The 20673-nt window shown below is 42.3% G+C and overlaps 1 protein-coding gene across 1 annotated transcript; it reads right to left on the bottom strand.

Moving 5' to 3' along the window:
* Positions 1–2772: 2772 nt before the first annotated feature.
* Hey2 (hes related family bHLH transcription factor with YRPW motif 2) lies at positions 2773–13479 on the bottom strand. The gene is made up of 5 exons (XM_028766473.1): positions 13267–13479; positions 11259–11337; positions 11056–11139; positions 7901–7982; positions 2773–4859 (listed from the first exon to the last, which is right to left on the bottom strand). Exons 1-5 carry the CDS (start codon positions 13347–13349, stop codon positions 4168–4170), a joined length of 1020 nt encoding a protein of 339 aa, XP_028622306.1. The 5' UTR covers positions 13350–13479; the 3' UTR covers positions 2773–4167.
* Between the last annotated feature and the right edge of the window lie 7194 nt (positions 13480–20673).

Consider the following 20673-nt stretch of genomic DNA (forward strand, 5'->3'; position numbering starts at 1 on the left):
CTAAACCTACATGCAGACTTATTTTTATATTCAGTCATCCCTGGAAGGGTGATATCATGGGGGTGTTCTAGATGATTCTGAGTTTAAAAATAAAATAACACCAAAGCCATAGCTTAAAGAACAATAGTATGGGCTGAAAAAGTAAACAGAGTACCATGGAGTCATAGTCAACCTGCTAGGTTTGATACTAGACAGTTAGCATCATTTTCTGGTTTCCAGGTTGTCCATACAGTATTGTGAATTCTATAGTACAGGTAAGGGGCTTGAATGAGGAACAGATTTCTAGAACATGAGTTACACTTTATTAGGATATCAGTTGAGTTTCTTTGTTTTCCTTCGTCTTAAGGTGGTCCTAGTTCCAACAGTTACATAGCCAACAAACTGGTTCCCTAACCAACTCATTCTTTCCCTTTCCTTTGAGGGCATGGGTGAAAGCATTGTACCTGGACAGCCACTTTCCACATGATCTCTGCCCTTACAGCAGATCGTCCAGGCACTTTTCAATATCTTCCATTGACTTTCAAAGATGTATCCTTTCAAGGATCATGAACCATAGTGATGGTTTAAATAGCATGTTTGCTGTGATGTTTTGCTGAAGCACTTGGAACATTCACAATCTCAGGCATTGCTTAGACCTCGGGAAAATCACAAAAGCAAGTCTAACACCACTTTTCCAGAAGTGAAATTGCATAGTGCCACTGGGCAGCTAAAACATGGAAACAAACACCCCTTGTATCTTTTGATCACCATGCTTACAAAGTCATTTAAAGGAAAGCTAAAGTAGTCTGCTCTTTACATGATTAGCTGTTACTTCTAAAATTGTATTCATCATAGTAATAGTAGTAGTATATCGGTTCAAACTCAAGATGCATGTTTTCCTTTTTATACTTAAAAGGTATTTTATAGTCAGTCTGTAAAGTTTATATTTAGAAGTCCATATTCTTTTAAAAATGATCTTAAATCAACAGCAACTCATAGACCTCTGAGAACATGAAATTATGAAATCATAACCCTTTGGGATGATGTCTCTCAGATAATTACTCTTGAATTGAGATAACTTGTGATAGGTACTCTGAATAAGTCACATAGGGAAGAAAGACATGAACATCCTGATAAGCCCTTAGAAATAGTGATCATGGGCGTGTTCATGGAATTTTGTTTACTGCCTTGCTTGTTCTTTGACTACTTGTGTTTATTGTCTTGCTTGTTCCTTGACTGTTTGCATCGATTGTATTGCTAGTTCCTCAACCTAGAACTGACCTGAGTACATGCATGTAATTCAAATGCTATAAAAGCAAAAAGGAGGAGGAGGGATTGGATAGGGGGTTCTAGGGAGGGGAAATGGGGAAAGGGGATGGCATCTGAAATGTAAATAAATAAAATATCCAAAAGAAAAAAGAGAAAGACATGAACAAAGGCTCCCTTCAGGTTATAATCCCCATGTATGTGTGAAATAGTGGGCACTATTCTAGGTAATACTTGGACTTTTAATATTTGGATATTACTTTAAAATTCTCCCTATCTCTTCAAATAAAATAGGAAAGGCCGTATTTGTCAATGATCTAAAAAAAACAAAAAAACAAAAAAACCTCCAAAACCAATACCCCTCCTTCACTGCTGCCAGAAAAATCTTCTTTATTCTCAGCATCTCATCATGGCTCTTCCTTTGAAAGTCACTATAATAGCTAGGGTGTCAGTTCCTATACACCACTCCAAATCTGGGGAGTACAGCTCAAGGATGTGCATATAGTTGCTGATGAGAAATGCAAAGTTATGTTCTAGCTGTGCATACACATAGCTTTTAAGTTTGGAGAAAACTCAAATTTCTCCTTTCTTCTTTCAGTTCTACTAAAATGTCTTTGAGTTAACTTGGGGACTGTTACATAAAACCCACCAACCAATCAACTCCTAAAAGTTCTTTCCCCTGAAACAATTTTTAAAAGGCTTACATCCTTTTTGTTTTTGTAACAAACATGAAAACGATTGCCCTAAAAAGTAGTACATAGAAGACAGAAACCACCCCAACAATACCGTTATACTTCACTTTCCAAAACCAAACTGGTGCAACAGTCCTCCATTGTGACTGCCCTTCCACCCCAATCTTTTCATCTGAGCATGTTGATCTGAATGATACAAGATTTCTTTTCATTCTTTTGGTGCTTTTTTTGGCCCAGGGATTTAGCTCCACCTGACTTAACCTTCTCTGAAGAGGGGGCAACAACTACATCTCCACCTTATCAAGGAAACTTTCAAAGACACAGCGACTCCTCCTCAGGATGCGTGTTCATGTCTATCCTGTATCTATTGATGTCCCACGACCATGTTTAGATTTGAGCTACACAATATGACACATTCCAGCTCATTCTCTGTGTTGGGTATTCTCTTATTTGGAAGTCTTTTTATACTTTCCAAGAGCGAAAGTTATGATTATGATGGTACTTGTTGAGAGTGGCAGCAAATTCTAGGCCAGCGTGTGCTACACAGTGAAACCCTGTCTAAAATAAACAAGGAGATAAACAAACAAACAAACAAACAAGGAAGAAGCAACACAAGGTAGAGGAAAATGATCACCTTTTGCCTTTGCAGTTCTTACCTGTTTTTAATCCGTAAGCTCCATAAAGTTTCTTTTAAAGTAAGGTGTGAATTCCTAAGTTAAATGATTTTGAAACACATAGCACAAAGCTATGGCTGAAAGAGTCAGTAAAATAAGACCTCCTCACATGAAAGGCAATGTCAGCTTGCCATTCTGAAAAGCAACTCATCCACATGAGATAGTCAAAAAGGACATCATTTAATTAGTGAAACATAGACTTTTGCATAGAAAAAAAGTTACAAAGTAATACAGAAAAGACTAGGTACAGTAACTTTAAAAACATATTTATGAGTATAACTTTGCATAATGTTTAATATTCTCTTGTTTATTGCTTTCTCCACACAGCAGAGAAATGAAGTGCATAAGAATACATGCTGTGTCTTTATCTTTCAAATATAAAATCTCATGTGCTCAATTTCAACGTATTAAGAGATTATTTTGTCATTAAACAATATAAAAAAATCCAAACCAAAACACCATTATGTAGCACTAATCTAGGCATGGACAAAAATAATTTATGTACACCTCACTTCATACATTCGTTGTGATTTGGGATCAAATGCAATCTTTAACTTGACCAGGGCATTTACATCATGTAGCTTTTCCCTTCCATATCATCCCTCCTTATCGACTTACTTCCAGAAATACAACATCTCCACCTCCAAACAGACAAGAACAGACATTACACGTTGTCAGGAGAAAACCAAAGAAGTTAAATATATAAAAATAGTCCAAGTGAAATAAATTAATCCAAACTCTTGCAAACTGAAGAGTTTTTGAGTTGGCATGAATGAGCCTCTGGTGGGCGCACAGTAGGGAACTGCTTCTAGTGCATTGTGTACCTGTAAGGTTACATAAAGAAGCATTGTGTTTTAAGCCAGGGCTCACCAGAGGTATGGAACCTTGAAGGCAGAGCAGGAATGCTTGTTAAGGGGAGGGGGGGCGGCTCTGGCAGAATTGCTTATTTCAGTGCATTGCTAAATGTCACTGCATGGCAAGTCTGTATAAAGAAAACAAAGATGAAACTAGGTGTTTTGACTTAATTTTCATTCATCTTTCTGGCCAATAAAACCTGTTGGTTTCCAAAGAACACTGTATCTGCATCCCAATGCATTGTCTGCTCGCTCCTTTTCTCTACCTAACAGCTATACCCTTCTGATCTTGTGCGACATTACATTCCTTAGTTCAGGCACTTAGAAAACATGGTAATTTTTTATTTTTCTTCTCCCTTCTAGCATCAGGAGAGCTCAGTTACAAGAGTTTTTCTTTTCCAAGTCAGGAGTATTAATGCACCACTGGATGGTGACATCGGTGTCTTTTCAAAAAAAATAAAAAGCTTAAATGGAGATAGGTGTGCTGCTTTCAAGTTGCTGACGTCAATTGCAACTGCCTTAAACAAAGGAAAAAAAATACTACATTTCCATTTGTGCGAAGTTTGCTTCTCAAATCACTTTACTGATGCTGTGTGGATCTGTACATATCTGTAGGATTACCTTCAGGGCGCAGAGGTTTGAAGCTGACTCTGAAATGGATGGAGGACATCAGTTACTATTGCAAAGAGATTCAAGAATAACTTAAAAGGCTCCAACTTCTGTCCCCCAGGGTCGGTAAGGTTTACTGTTTGTCCCACTGCTTGTCTGCTGAGGACTGGATGCTGCCGACACTGACAAGGGTGGGCTGATTGCTGTGGCAGCAGCAACCGCGGCTGCTGCCGCCGCATTGGATGGGAGCATGGGAAAGGCCCCAGCGAAGGACAGAGGGAAGCTGTGTGCAGCTGCGGTGGCCGCTGCAGCTGCGGCATGCACAGTGGCCGAAAGAGACAGGAGAGAGGTGGAGAGAGGTGGCACGCAGGGTGCGACGGTGCCCGTTGATGGCATCCGAAGAGCAGAATCTGCATGGGCAAACGTTGCTGTGAGGACGGCAGAGCCATGAGCAGGAGGCACTTCTGAAGATGTGGACAGGCGACATGGGCTTGACTCCGATGTGTGGAGTCCATTTGGTTGGAGCAGGGCTGTGGGGAGATGGTGGAAAGCCGCTGCCCAGTGGTGAGGGTGCAGGGGGTGATGGTGGTGGGCCATGGAGGATGTCATCACTGCCGCCTCCCGCTGAGAGGCACAGGTGCTGAGATGAGAGACAAGGCGCACACGTAATGGGTCCGATGGGTCAAGGCCTTCCACGGAGCTCAGGTACCTAGCCACTTCTGTCAAGCACTCTCGGAATCCAATGCTCATGAAGTCCGTGGCAAGAGCATGGGCGTCAAAGTAGCCTAAAAAGATTGAGGAGAATCAGAGGTGAGGGGCGAAAGAAAAGAAAATGATATGGCTTTGAGAACAGCCACCCACTTAGGTCCCGCTCTTGTGCTCTCTAGAGATGGGATGACTCTTTCTGAAAACACCATGGCTACGATGATTTTTTTTTTTCCGGGAGTAAAGAAAGGATACTCTACAAATGGCATGCACAACAACTTCAGCAATGCTGTAGTTAAACTAGGGTTGACATGTCACAATAAGAAAAAATAAAATAGAGGCATTCATGTTTTGAATACCTCCTGGAGTGTGGGAGGGGATGTCTTAGCTTTAGTATTGTGGGATAATGACTTTCCTCAACAATATGGTTGGTTTGTTTGTTTGTTTTTTAAATAGAAAATGGTTCAGGGAGTTGGGACCAAGGACCAGCACAGCTAAATGTACAGTCTGTCTCTGAGTACCTCTGTAATCCAAAATAGGTGTTTTCCTCGAAACCATTTACAATGTATCACTTTATGCTTTGACAAAGCAAAAATTGTCTATTTCCTTTAGACTATTTCATAATTGAAGCATTATGAGAAGCTGCTGTTATGTTTACTGAGTAATCTGGAAATGAGAAAAGGGTGTTTGGGGCAAATATAACCGCCAGGACAGCAGAAATAGCACTAAGCTGAACAAGAGACTATCATGAAGGGCTGGATATCAGCAGTAAAACTGATTTGTATCCTTAGACTCCAGAGCAGTCATTAAGAAAGTCCCTGGGATTAAGAGAAATGGCTGTTCCTCATGAGGATGTCTCCATGGAAGGACCCCACATGACAGTCTTTAGGGTTCATGCCTTCATGCTTGAGCTTCTGACTTTCTCAAAAGGAGAAGGTATTAATCACAGTCCAGAGACACTGAAAAAATGAAGAATTTGGGTTTTTCCCTAGAAACTATTATAATCTTATGAGAGACTGAAAGGGACATATTAACTTATTTGAATTTCACTGGTGCTTGTAAAGTAAGTGACATTTGAAGTTTGCTTGCTATACGGCCGTATATGGCTGGGTCTTATTGCATCTTAAGGAATATGAATTATGTAATTCCTGTTCTATTGTTGGAAGCAGAGGGAAATGATGACGAGCAGCCGTCTCATATAAGTGGGCCTTGAGCCAACAATAACACATGCCCATAACCACTTCCTTTGTACCAGTGCAGGTTTCTAGGCTTCAAGCCAATTCATTTACAACCACCTGTGAGGAGTCCTTCATCAGAGACTCTATAGTACACCTGTGAGGAGTCCTTCATCAGAGACTCTATACTACAAAGGATAAAACTGGGGTCAGAAAGGATGAGGTGATGTGGCCCCAGTGACAGAGCTAATGAACTGGAGAACCGGAAGTCACTATCATCCAAGTACCTTAGAGCCCATGTCCTTCCTCTGCACTAGAGGCAACTGGGATTCTGGGCATGTGAGCAAACCCTGGCGGCTCCTCTTGTTCAAGGCCTACACATTCTTCCTGGGATGGCCTCTCTAGGGACCCAGCAGTCAGGCAACTTGTATGGCATATGGTTGGAAATACTCTGGCATGAATTTAGGACTGCTCAAGTAGTCACAAATAAGAAGTAATACAAGACTTGCTATAAGGTGAGAGGACAACTTTACTCTTTAGAAGTACAATGCATGCCAAATATTTGAGCCCTTGGCAGCAATCCTTTACCTCATGGCTATCAATTCGAGAGAAGGTAGAGTAATCCATAGTCTTCCTTGACCACAACTAACTTCATTGCTCTCCTGGAATCCCAAGGTAGCGGGACCTGTGGAGCACATGCTGCTAGCTTAATCCTCGAAGACCAGCAAGTTACTTCCAACTCAGGTCAAAGGTTGCAGCCAAGCTGGGTGGGATAACTGACTTCTAAGATCTAACCATTGGTTTTACGTTACAAGAATATTTGCATCCTATACTGACTGGGCTTGGTTCAAGAGAGTTTCTTAGGACATTGTGACCTGAGGTAGATTATAGACATCACATACAGCAGTTTCTCCTCCTGCCATAAGTAGGGGATGGTTTGGGTCGAGGCTGATGATCTATCAGTTTTCAGATTAGTAAAAGCGATTTGCCTTTAATTCCATGCCCTGCCCCGCCTTGCTCAGATCTAGGGCCATAGACTGTAGAGAAAACCTATGTTGCACGTTGGAGGCCTTCAGCCTTCAGTCCCAGCACTTACACCTTGAAGCTTTCTTTGTTCAGTTGTGTACAAACCTGGCTGAGATGGATATCAAAGGCACCCTTGAAGAACCATAAAGCTAAGAGGGCAACCTGAGGTCAGACCGGAGTGGAAGCAGGACAATGAGTCTGAATGAGTATCATGACTCTCACGATATCATCCTTTTTGTGTCTGTTCTTTTAATATGGGGGTCCTACTCTGACCTGACAATTCTTCTATGATTTACTCCTGTCCAGTACAGACGATATTCTACCTTGGCATGTGGATATCTACTCCTGTGAATTCCTCCCAGGAAGAGCCTGTTCTGTTGATGTTTCTAGTAGAAATTTAGTACCTGTACTTCAAATGTTGTGGCTGGTATAAAGTCAAGACAGGCCAGAATGGTCTGGGAACCAATGACAAAAAATTAATTCTAGCGTTATCTTCTTTAAATGGCTAAATTATCCAGGTCCCAGCCTGGGTTGAATAAAAGTGAGAGAGGAGAGTGGTGCACCCCCAGCCTCGTTCATATTTGGATGTTTGTGTGTTTGCCTTGTTTTTCTGTACAGATTCCAGCATGAACTTCTCAAATCCCAAACAAACGTCTGAGCAGGCGGCTGTGAAGGAAGCTGCACTCCCACAGTATTATGAAAGCAAACACAAGCCCTGGGGTCAAGTGCTTCTTTTGTTCTAGCAGTTCTTTCCCACGAGTTCAATCCTGCCATTAAGTACTGATTTCCACAGCTTTAATCTGGGGCTGCCTATCTCAGCTTGTTAGAGGGCTGTTCAACTGTGACTTCTTTAGGATATTAAAGAGAAAGGAGGAAAAGAGAAAGGTAGAAAGGGGGTGAAGAATGGTACCAAACCTTACCTTTACCCCCTGTTGCCTGAAGCATCTTCAAATGATCCACTGTCATTTGCAATATTTCAGCCTTTTCCAACTTGGCAGATCCCTTCAGAAACAAATAATAAAGTCTCATGAGTCCTACAGAAACTATCTTGGAATATTACATACTGAACTTAGTACTAGAGTTCCAATCTCGCCTCATTATAAAATTCTATGTTTAATTTCATCACAGGAAAAACTTGAAAATTTTTAATTGTATATATGCATATGTAAGTGTATCTATGTGTATGTGTGTGAGAGTCTGTGTGTGTCTCTCTCTTTCTCTCTCTCTCTCTCTCTCTCTCTCTCTCTCTCTTTCTCCCCCATTCCCCCCCCACCCCCCCACGTGCATACAGGCAGATACCTATACAGGTCAGAGGTACCAGAACCTACTGGAGCTGGACTTAAAAATGCTTGTGAGCCACCCACTGTGAGTGCTGAGCCCAAATTTGTGTCCGCTAGAAGTACAGTTCATTCTTTTAACCTTTGAGTCATCTGGGCAGACTCTGTATTCATTCTAAACTTTATATAAAAAAAAACAGCAATTACTACACCATAGCTGATGGCATTAACTTGCAACTTTTTTATTTTTTGGTTTTCCGAGACAGGGTTTCTCTGTGTAGCCCTGGCTGTCCTGGAACTCACTCTGTAGACCAGGCTGGCCTCAAACTCAGAAATCCGCCTGTCTCTGCCTCCCAAGTGCTGGGATTAAAGGCGTGTGCCACCACCGCCCGGCAACTTGCAATTTCTAAAGACTAGAACAAGGCATCAAAGAACTGATTCATTAAATACTAAAGCAATTATGTTCCTAAAATCATCCTACAAACACCATGCCAACTGCAAAGCTCTTGAACTTTGAACGTTGCCTTCCTTAATGATATATTTTCTTAAGGAACATTTACTGTCATTACTATTGAAGTCTACAGCAGTTAAACAGTTGAATGTTAATTCTTGAGGATATGGATATAGTACTTTAACAAAGCATCAAAAGTAGAACGTTCAAAAATAGAAAAATCCCAGTAAGTCTTGAAGAGAACCAGTACAGGAAACAAACTAGGAAAGGACGTTCAAGGTCACCAGCAGGTGTCACTGTGAATCCTAGGATCACAAACACAAAGGGCTAATTTGTAGTTTACTTAAGGAGTTACTTAAGGAACATCTTTTGTGCCTAAGGATTTACCAATCATTCAAAAACTATTCTTAAAATAGTCTTGTGGTAAACATTCAGCTTGGTCTTCATGTGGGTTCCCTAACAAGTGTGGGGTCGGGGAGCTGTCTTGATCTCTGTTCCCTGCCAATGGATCCCCTTTCCCTACCCGGACTGCCTGGTTCTACCTGGCTCGGCCTCAGTTGGTGAGGGACTGATTAGTCCTGCCAGATTAGATGTCCAGGGATGGGGCTCTCTTTTACTGAGGAGAAGGGGAGGGGACAATGGGGGACTTTAAGGTGGGACTGAGAAGGGAGGAGGGAGGAGGCTGTGATCAGGATGTAAAGTGAATAAAAAAGAGTAAATTATTGGAAGAAAAAAAACCTTACAAAACCCTACAAAAACCCTAGTCTTGCAAATACATTTTCATTGTTCCCCTTCTTAAATAAAGTAACCATTGGAAACCAACTGAAAGAAATGCCCCACTTATAGTGACTTGGGGCTTGCTGACTTCTAACTTCTTAGAGAAGCTGAATAATTAAACCAATATGGTTTTTCCCTATACTGTTTTTTTTTTTTAAATCATCAACAAACAGTAAATAGCGGAGTGTCAGTTCTTCAGAGTCTCTACAGAGTGTTCTCCTCTAGCTGTGGCAGGGCCAGCTCACTGGGGTTGGCAGCCAGACTCTGTAAATAGGAAAGCTTGTGTTTACAGTAACTAGCTGCCAAACGACTGAGGCTTGCTCTTAAGGTTTAAGTCAATATTTAAGAAAAGAGTCTAATAAACCAAGATTAGGGAAAAAGATCACAGAGTGACTGCTTCTCAGTGTCAGAATGTAGATATTTCAGTACTCAAAAAACTAAAACAAACAAACAAACAAACAAGCATAGGTTATTGCCATTTCATTTGCAATGCACTTTTCCGAAGTGTAATTTAACGTAAGTTATTAAAGACAGCCTTGGTATATGAATTGCAGAGTTTATGTCTAGTTTTTCTCCATCTTAAATACATGAGACAACAGTAGCATAGCATGTCCTGTACATCTCCTTGTTCGCCGTGTCCATGAGGATGTCCGAGTAGCTGCTATGACCGTGGCCAACAGTGGCCCTGGATGGCCTCCAAAGGTTCTCTGTGGAGCTTGCTTTACAGTGTTTGCAGAATCACAAAGTAAACAAACCAACAAAAATGGCATAAACAACCAACCGATGTTTGTATCCAATTTGGAACGCAACTGAAAACAGTTTCAGCACAGAAATGGCTACATACTTGAAGCCTTAGAAACCTCTGCATCAGCCACAGAGGCAGAACAAGAGACTCACATGCAGACTCAAAGCTACAAAGGAAAGCGTGCTTGTTTTCTACTTTCCCAAATGGCAATCGCTTTTTACTTTTTTTATGCAAAAGAATACCTGAACTTTGAAAAACAACACTTATGACTAATTTGATTTTTTTTACTAAACTTCCAAATTATATTCCAAATCAAACACTGTTCTATTAACCCAAGAATTAAAAATGAAAGTAGCTTGCTAAATAAATCGTATCAGTATAATTTAGGAAACCAAAATAGAAATCTTACTTCCTTAACTTTGATTTTTTTTTAAAAAAAAAAACATAGTATTTTCAATGTTTGAGGGAAAAATGATATTTCACATATAAAACTTTTTTTTTTTTTTAAGAACACTACATTCAGCACAATTTTAAACAAAATCTCTTCTGGTTTCATGGAAAGAACAGAGAAAGCAGAAACACTGTTACCCTTAAGGGGAAAATAAGCTGAAGAATGGAAATGTTTTCAACTTCATGATGGATTATGTTTTTAATAGTTCTGCCACAACAAAGCATTTTATTGAAATAGCTGTTCTGTGCCAGATCAGGGTGCACAGAGCACACACCATTATTTTAATGAGCTTCAAGAAGAACCCACATTCTCAGAAAGTCAGATGCTTTGAGTTGTTTTTTTTGGGGATGGGGTTGGGGGGGGCGATAACTTACTTGTTTTTCAAAAGCTGTTGGCACTAGTCTTCTCAATTCAGACAAACTGTTATTTATTCGATCCCGACGCCTTTTTTCTATGATCTAGCCCAAAGAAAGCAAAACAAAAATCTAAGGGTACATACACAGAAAAATTATCCAAGTAAGAAAATGACAGCAGTGATACACAGGCTTAATTACACGACACAACGAGGGTCACCTACCCCTCTCCTTTTCTTTCTTGCCATAATCTGAGAGGTGGTTGTCGGTGAATTTGACCTCATCACTGAGCTTGTACTGTGCCTGTGAAGGAGGAAGACTAGTCAGGTGCTGTATCACTGTCATAATCCCCCTCCCCCTCCCACGTCATGGTACCCATTAATATTCTGATTGATCGTGCATTATAATACTTTTCTATCTGTTGATCTTTTTCATATCTCTGATATTTGGGGGACTTTATTTTAGTTTTGGGATAGTAATTATGTCTTAAAAATGTTAACGAGGCCTTGAGACAGCTTATCAAGTTAAGGTAACTGGCCACAAAGTTTGATCATCTGGCCTGAGTTTCATCCCTTGGAACCACAGGATGCATGGGGAAGAACCACTTGGACTTCCACAAACAGAACTGACAGTGATGGTGACATGCAGTTTGAGGAACACATACACTCAATAAGTAAACATAATTTTCAAAATGCTACTGTGTAATTTTGCTGCCAATTCCAGTGGCAAAATGAACCTGAACTTTTGAGTTCTCCAATGAAATAACGATAGCCAGTTAGGGTGAGAGGTCAGGGATTAGTGTGTCCTATTTCTCCTCACGTATTTCTTAAAAGTCAACCATCCATCTGGATGTGTCCCTCCTATTCCCTTCTGCGAGGCATACGGAATGATCCTGAGCGCCACATGTCAAATGCGCCTCTACATGCAACTTTTAAAACAAAACCAAATACTTCTACCATTCCAAAACCTCAACAACTCATATTCGGTAACCTAAAATGAACAGATTTTAAGTTTTGCATATTGATCCTTTAAAAGAATATCCTAACCATATCATTGAATGGAAAGTCGAAATTTCGATTTGTACTTTGCATGCTTTAACTTTGAAAATGAAACTGTGCCACCAGCCTGGAAACTAAGCTTACATCTGAAGAAGTTGCAATCCACCTTGAGTTTACTAAAAGGTTTTTTTATACTGCAAGGTTCAAGCAACTGATTATTTGGTTATGTAGTTGGTTGCTTAATGTATACTCTCCTAGGACTTTTTGTCGCTTTGAAATTCACAGGTACTTTACTTCTTTAGGGTCTTAAATTCTCCAGGTCCTGTTATGTGTTCTCTTTCGTATGTAGAAGTTCTGTTACCACCTCATCATCTCACTTCTGGGTCTTAATTAGACACCAACCGACTCCTTCTTCCTCATCCATTCTCTACAGATTTCACCCTTTCACACGACAGCCTCCGGCTTCATTTTTTAAAAGAATACTTTAACAATGAGAGAGTTGGTAAACTGCCTCTCAAGCATCTGTTTTGCTCTTGCTGTTCTCAGGCTTTGACTTTCTACGTCTTAAAATAAGCCTGTGAAATAAATACAGTTATCTATATGCGGGAAGGATTTCATTCTTTGAATGACAGCTGCAAATAAATAATTACGGTGCTTCTGGGCATGCCAATTAAAAGCAATTATCATTTGACCCGCCTTGGCTCTAAAGTGCCTAGGTAATCTTCCTGTCACAGGAAACGGGAGGTCTGTCTCCTGTGATCAGAACGCTGATCTTCTGGAGACTAAAGAACAAGCAGTTAAAGCAACGCTGCCTCATCCCTTCCTTACTTCTGTCACTCATGGGTGAGTCACCCAGATTACTCTCTGTCAACCCGGGCAGCTCAGCCTGTTTAGCTTTAACTTCTCAAAAAACTCAAGTCGTGATCCCACTTTCTCTCAAAACAGAAATCTAGTTGTTTTTCTTTTCTTGGAACTGTCCCTAAATACAGTTCCAGTATCGGGGGCGTCGCCCGGACGTGCCAGTACGCGTGCCCGGAGCTGACAGCCCGGGACCCTCCCTCGCCTTCTCCTGCACGCTCGGGTCCAGCTCCCTTCCAGTCGCGTCCCTCGCCTAGTGCGAACCCCATCTCTCGCCCCACCCCGACTCTAGCTCCATGAGCACCCACTTCCGGGGGACAACGGTCTGCTGTCCGCCCGAAGCTCCCCGGACACTATTTTGCTTTTCCGCGCTCACCCGGAGTAATTGTTCTCGCTCCCCACGTCAATGGTCTCGTCCAGATCGCTTTCGGAGGTCGTCTCTTCACAAGGGCGCTTCATTGCGGCGGAAGAAGGAGCAGCTACGGACGCGGAGCCAGACGCACCGCGCTCCCCGCGGTCCTCCTCCCTCCCTCCCTGCCCCGCTTCTGCAGGCGCCGCTTCCTCGGCGGCGCGGTCGGCTCCTGGAGACTCTTTCCCACGCCGCAGCAAGAGCCGGGGCTGGCCACGCCCCCCAGCGCGGGCGGGGCCCCTCCGCCTCTTCCCGTGCCCGCCCTGGCCACGCTCCAGGCCCCGCCTCTCTGGGACGGTGTGGTTTTCTATTGGCTAATATGGGGGGGCGGGCCCACGCTGGCCAATGGCCGCCGAGAGGCGTCGGCAGAGGCGTGGGAACGCGGCCGCACACCTGGGAGCCGGGAGTGGAGCGCTGGCGGCGACTTGCTGAAGCGGGAGCGGGCGCAGGCGCTAGAGTACACGGGGCGGGGGTGTCGGGCGCGGGCTCCTGGGGTTTGGGCCCTCCTGTGCAAGCCACAATCTCTCCCGCCGAGTTTCTACCCTAGGTTTAAAGAATAACCGCTAGCGCGTGGCTGAGTGCGAGTGAGCGTGGGTGATGTCGGGGGTGGGAGTGGGGGTTCTAGGCTCGGCGACCCATCCCTCTGGGTTGTCCCTCCTCTGGACTCAGGCTACTGAGTGGCTGACTGGTTCGGTCAGTTGACCCTCAGGGGATTTTGAAAGCTTTAAGTCAAAGTTACTTTTTCACCCTGCCAGCTCCGCAGCCTCTGGGTTGTGGATAGATAAAGGACGCCCATTTGCGGGTCCAGGTGCCTAACCGCAGGAGGTTGGCCCGATGCATCGTTGGATTTGCCACCTCTTGGCTACTTCTTTTGTATCTCTGGCCACAGAAACCAGAGAGAGGAGTGTAGACTGTCAGAGTAAATGGTAGGCTTCCCTACTGACTGGAAGCGGGATTTTAGGACACAAATTTGAGTCGATTTTCGAGCTCAAAATTCTCGGACTTGGATTATCCAAATTAAATGTTCCAGTCATCCCTCCAATTTCTCAGGAGTGTGCAGCCACGGATTTAGCATCCGAGGCGAGGCGAGAAGATTCGTACTTACTTGTACACTGAATTTGTTTTGTAAAGTTTGCCCGGGTCGCTCATTCTTAGTGAACGGACAGCATGGGTTGTATAAACTCTAGGTGTGTTTTCAGACGGTTTTCAAGTCGCTGCCTCTCTGTATACGGTGGGGCTTTTGAGCGGGCTCTGCCAACTTTTCCGCGCGCTCAGGAAGTGAACAAGACAGTCTCGGGGAGTCGGGCGTGCGCTGGACCGTCTGGCGCTGCAGCGCTGGGTGGGTTGGTGGGGGTCCAACGAGAGACTCCACATGATGCTCTCGGCCTGCTTTGTGCTTGGTGGAAAAAAGCCTTTGAGAAAAGAGGCATCCATCAACCACCAAGACCCTCTCCACCTTACATAGATAATTATCTTTCTGGAAATCTGACTAAGGCACCCTTTCTTAACTCCATTCCCTGGTTACACTAGACCGGTGCGGCAGGAAAGGACAAGAGAAAAAGAGACAGCAAAAGACTGGACTCGGGTGCAGATTGGGTTGATGGAGAGTGGGAAGGAGCCAGAGTAAAGCCAAGGACCTGCAGCCAGCGTGTCGTTAAAACACAAAACCCCTTCCCTACAGGCCTTGGTCTCTTTTGTGCGGTTCTCACCGCGGTGCCTTCAATAACCGTGTGAACAGAAATCTGAAACTTTCTGTCCTGTCTTCTGAAACTCAACTCCAGGCAAATCACAGGGTCATCGGGGACCGGGCGGAGCCTGGCGAGGCAGGATGGGGTCAGCGCTGCTGGACCGCAGAACCGTGGGTGGCGGACTCCCCAGCTTGGCAGTCAGTCTCTGGGCGGGCGCCTGGGTGCTCGGGGACAGAAGGGCTTTTGCTCCGGTACGGAGCAGGCGGCCCGAGGCTGCTGGCCCTGTGCAATCCAGGCCTGCACCCAGTGGTTATCCAGTGTTTTAGCACTGGTTATCCAGCCGAGTGTGAGCTTTCCAGGTCTCGCTTTCCCAGCTAGAGTAGGGGGCCACAGCGAGAGTTCCCAGCGCTCAATGATAGCTTCACTCCTCCACCCCTTGAAATTAAGGTTTGCCACGTGAGCACACGAGAGAATTAGTGGGATCTTCCAAACGCCCGAGGCAAAACCTGAAATCATTAGGAGTGTGGGGCTTGGGTGTGACAACCCTAAAAATTTTTTTCTCGCTACACTAGTGCATTTAATTATAATGGTTGCAAAAAATTGCAGCGGGAAATGGTTTGCTTGTAATAAAGTAGCAACTGGTTAAAGTTTTTCCATTTTGTCTTTGAAGGCTTAACCGCCGTGCCCTGTAATAAAAGAATATGTCAGAGACGTTCGGGAAGCACGCACGGATTTAATGTTGGTTTGAATGCTTTTTAATCAACAAAGGTCATATATTAAAAGCGTTTAGAATAGAGCCTGATACACCAAACGTGTGTGTAAAAAAGAATGAATAAGGCAAAAGACAGCATTTTAAAGTCTCCACAGAGCTCGGTTGTTAATCTTTAAAATAGTTAATCCTAATTAGAGTGCTTTTCTTTTATATCGGTTATTCTCAAGCATCTCTTTTTCTTGTCGCCTGCCTAGGCGCCTTTTCTATGTCCTACGTCTAGGTCAGAGGTAGAAACAGAACAAACTCTTGAAAGCGCTTCAGCCTACTTTAAAAAAAAAAGCGTGGGTGGGGTGGGGAGAAACTGGGGTGGCATAAGAAAGAGAACCTTGGGACTTTAAGCCCCATCTCTGCTCTGCGACACTGGTTTCAGGGAGAGTTGCTGGAAAGCTTACTAAGAACCGGGGTAGAAGAAAAGACATTCCTTGCACAGAGCAATCTGCTTTTCTTTCCTTTTGAAAGATTTGAACAATGGGATAATTAGACCGATAGATACGGGGAGGAGGGACTGTCCTAGAAACGAAATGCCATTAGGAAAGAAAGAGGAAAGAAAGACCAGGCCAACAAATCTAAAGGGAAAAGGGAGATGTAGACTCGCCGCCCTCCCTAAATTGGTCATCTGGTCTCTGGTGCTTAAGTGATTTAGCTCACTGAGTAGGAAAGGAACATAGGGAAAGCAGAGATTTTCAGGAGCCAAATGCAGTAGTTTTGATATTCCTTCCGACGATTTACCCGTTTATTGCATTGTGAGTTTTCCTACTTACATTAAGTTTGACAATCTTGAGCAAGTCTTTCCTTGCCCCATAAGCTGGAAATTTTAGCACACAAACTAATGAAGTGATTTTTTTTTTTACCGCTCTTCTAAAAATTCTCCTGAAGAATTTTGGAAATGAATTGGACATATACATAGTTCTTAGGCTGCTCTCTTCTCTCACAGGGGGTCCTGTGGTGTTTTCGTTATTTGCCTTGAGATGCTGCTCATAGTTTCTTAAAACAAACAAACAAAAACCAAACCAAACCACGAACTACTGGAGCATTTGTTTGTCTCAGCAAGGCATATATGTGTATATATATATATGTATATGTATATGTATATGTATATGTATATGTATATGTATATGTATATATATATATATATATGTGTGTGTGTGTGTGTGTGTGTGTGTGTATACATATATATTAAAGTTAGGGCAATTCTGTTATGAAAAGATCTTTATGTTAGTCTGAGAAGTCTACATGTATACATTTCAAACTAGGAAGCCCAGGGCTTTGCCCCTTCTGAAATGTAAGCATCCAGAAGTCAGTCTCTCCCCCCCCCCCCCCCGCCCCCCCCCAGGAAGGGCATTTGCAATTGCCAGGCAGGTGATAAGCACGTGCTAATCTGTGGGCAGCCTTGTTGAGCTGTCTAGCCTGACTACAGAGCTATTGTGAGCAGGCACCATCTTAAAAAGTGTGAGAATGCTGTGCCCTGGGAGTGGGGGCCAAGGGCAAGATCCTTGTAAATTTCAATACCCTTTTCAACCCCAGGCAGGCAGCAAGCAGGCCAGTCTAGGGTCACTTTGTGACAGGAATAGCCAAGCCAGTAAAACAACACAAAGCTGAAAGCAAGGGAAAAGTCTAGGCCCACTAATCTTGAAATCATCTCTTCAACAATGTTTCCTTTTTGCAAGTATTCTTCCCAAGTTAGCTGCACAGTGTAGATGGTGTTTATGGCTAGCACTTTTAGGTGCGATTGCTTGGTACAATATCAAAGACTTCAAGGGAGGAAATCCCAAACTCCCTTTCCTGGAAATTGTGTTATTTAGGCTGATTTGTGCCACAAAGGGGTGATCTACTTAAAAACTTTTCCTTCCTGGGGGCTTAATGTTTTTAGTACTCAGCACAGGCCCAGAGGTGCAGACTGGCTTTATTATAGGAGTTTTGAAAAGCAAGGAATGAGTTTTCCATACGGAAGTAAGCAATAGTCAGAGGACACCAGCACTCACTATTTAAACTAAATTCTTCCAGGAGGTCAAATTGATGGCGGCAGGTTTTTCTGTAAAGGGATGTCTATAAATCTCTCTGTTCTCGGTGCTGGTTTGACTAGCAGCTCTTCCCCTCCCCTTTCTTATAGGCACAGGGAAATATGTTCATTTTTTCTCATGAAAATGATTGTTAACAATATCTCCATCTTCTAAAATGATGCCTGGCATGTAGTGGGTACATAATAGATGGCTCGGAGTGGATTTCTCATTAAAAGCAATGAACTCTCTACTTACAGTGGAATAATAGAGTAAACAACATGAAAAGCCTGTGAAGATGTGACTAAGCCCAAGCAGGAAGGCCCGAAACCACCCGCTGTGAATAGGCCTTCATAGTCTGGAGCATCCTGGCCAAGGCAGAGAGAACCATAATGAACTTCTAATTTTTATAATCAGAAAAGTGAGCACACTTAGCATTTCAAAAAAAAATAAAGTTTATTCAACAACTGTATTCTAATCAAATTGCCTAGCTGCCTAGGTTACAGGCTTCAAAGGTTGAATTATTTGAAACAATTGTCTTCCTTATTTAAAATATTTTCCTAAGTATCTGTATTAGTTAGAGCAGGAAAAATAACACTGGCAGGATGTATCCATGAAAACAATAGCTCTAAATGGCTGAACAAACCATCCAGTAAGCTGTCAGGATTAATTAATTGACTTTAACAGAACCAGAGTCTCAACGGTGCTCCAACAAGTGAGGATTCTCTGTAGCAAAAGCGCTTGCTTTCTCTTTAAAGAAGCAAATCATGAAAGATAAGAATTTCTGAATCTGCTAGGCTGGTATTACCAGAAGAAAGTAAAATATTTTGAAATATTAACCGCCATGGAAACATTAAAATTATTTGCTCACAGAATACAAACGAATGTCTACATTTTCTTAGCGTATCTGTCAGAACATTTCCTTTAGATGTCTTCACATTCATACCTTCATCATATTACTAACTTGGGGTGTAGCTCTGAAAAGAAAACGTACATTGACTGAAAATAACTCACTAATTTTAGATTGACTAAAAGTTCAAGCTATTTTCATGCCTTGGTATTTTATAAACCTGTTGAAATATGGACCGTTTAAGAAACAGAAAAAGAACACTTTTTGTTTGTTTGTTTTTCACCCTATACAGAGCTAAATTTGTTCTACTAGATAAGTCTTTGTTTAGTTCTCTATATCTGTTAGTTAAATACAAAGCATGGCAGTTTGTGTCTTCTAGTTTGAGGCATCAAAATCATTTAATAGCTTGGGAATACATTGGGAATACTAGACTAAGCATTTTTAAAGAGATGGATCTGGTGTTCTGCTCAATAGGCCATTGCACTTCTAGAAAATAAATTCAGGAGATACGATACCAGAAAGATTTGAAAGCCTGACTTGGGAAGACAAAAAATTACTAAAAATATATAAATGATTTATGTGGGTATGAACGTATAAGTCATTCTACAAATACAAGTATTTATGCATGCATATAGCACAAAATTGCAAGTTTAAAAATTACCATGACTTAGTTGTTAGCGTTAGAAAGGCTTTGGTAATACTAATACAAACCAGCAGCTTAAATCCGAGAGGGAGTGCTTTCTAGTTGACTACCACTTGCACAGTAGAATTTATAGGGTTTATATGTCTGGTCGGACATTTGTTCTTAAAAATCTTCATTCATCATACTTTAGAATCTGTAATTCCTTATCTTTTGTTTATTCTATAACCCACATTTTAAGGCAGTTGCATTATACAGTTTTTAAGATGCAGAACCTTGGGAAATCAGATCTTAGTACTTCGAACCTTTCAGTGTAATGGAAATAAAATTGTTATGCAGGAGAGCTGGCAAAGGAAAGTGGCTCTTTCTGTTGTTCAAAGGGTGTCCCCAGAAAATCACAGGAACTGACGATATGCTGCGAAATTATGTTTATATGCACCGACTCTGGTTAATTCAATGGAGTTTTGAACAAAATTTAAAAGTTCTATCCACAAAGTTATTTTGGAGGAATCGACTGGGGAAAGATTATATCTGTATTTTAATTTTAACTTTGAAATGCTTTTCTCCTCTTTTACAACATGTGGATTGAGAACAGCACAGTAGGGACTAGGTAGATAGGGGCTGTATGTGTGTGGGTAGCTGCTGGTGGCAGTGGGAATAACCTAAAAATGAAACTAACGAGCTATGGGTCCGATGACTCAGAACTGTCATCTTCATGCCTCGAGTAGACACATCAGTCTTTATTAACCATCGCGAGAGGTTTTGGACGGTGCCCCCTTCATTTGCTTCCTGACTACTAAGATATTGAATGGCTCCTGTGAGCAATGTTCCGCTGAGCAATGTGGATGACACATGATGAGCTGGATTCAATGCTTTCTCTCTGGAAATAGTAGGAAAAATAATAGAGAACTCTGGACAAACAGCTGTTAAATAAAGTTTGACAGAGTCAAGTCCATGGTAGTCAGAAAACTATATGCTATGCATACAAAGACAGCAAAGATTCATTTAAGGAGGTGGGGGGGAGGATGCTTTCTGTAGCAGCAGCTTCAATACAAAGGAAAAAATAATACTTTTAAGGGTAGAGATAACCTAAGAACTTTTGTCTTCAAGTTCTATTGACATAATAAGCATATTGCTTTTACTTAGCTGGCTTAGTGGCATTGCCCTTAGATGTGTCTTGGGAAATGGGATTTGCATGTGTGTGTGTGTGTGTGTATGGTTGTATGTGTGTATGTATGTGTGTTACAAGCATGTGAGTATGTTTATGGATGCTTGTGCCCAATTATGTGCATGGAAGTCGAGGGGGGACCAGAGAAGAACATCAGCATCTTTCTTTATTACTCTCTACCTGATTATTTTGAATGAGGGTCTTTCAGTGACCTGGAAGCTCACTGTTTTGGCTAGGCTGACTGCCCAGTAAGCTCCCA

This window comes from Grammomys surdaster, unplaced genomic scaffold (genome assembly GCF_004785775.1).
Source record: "Grammomys surdaster isolate TR1022 unplaced genomic scaffold, NIH_TR_1.0 168, whole genome shotgun sequence".
Classification (NCBI taxonomy): domain Eukaryota; kingdom Metazoa; phylum Chordata; class Mammalia; order Rodentia; family Muridae; genus Grammomys; species Grammomys surdaster.

Coding starts and splice junctions, on each gene's coding strand:
- Hey2 (XM_028766473.1), bottom strand. CDS start 13,349: ATGAAGCGCCCTTGTGAAGAGACGACCTCCGAAAGCGATCTGGACGAG. Junction 7,983..11,055: donor CAACAGCTTTTGAAAAACAA/GTAAGTTATCGC, acceptor TTGTTTCTGAAG/GGATCTGCCAAGTTGGAAAA. Junction 4,860..7,900: donor TCAGGCAACAGGGGGTAAAG/GTAAGGTTTGGT, acceptor CAATCTTTTTAG/GCTACTTTGACGCCCATGCT.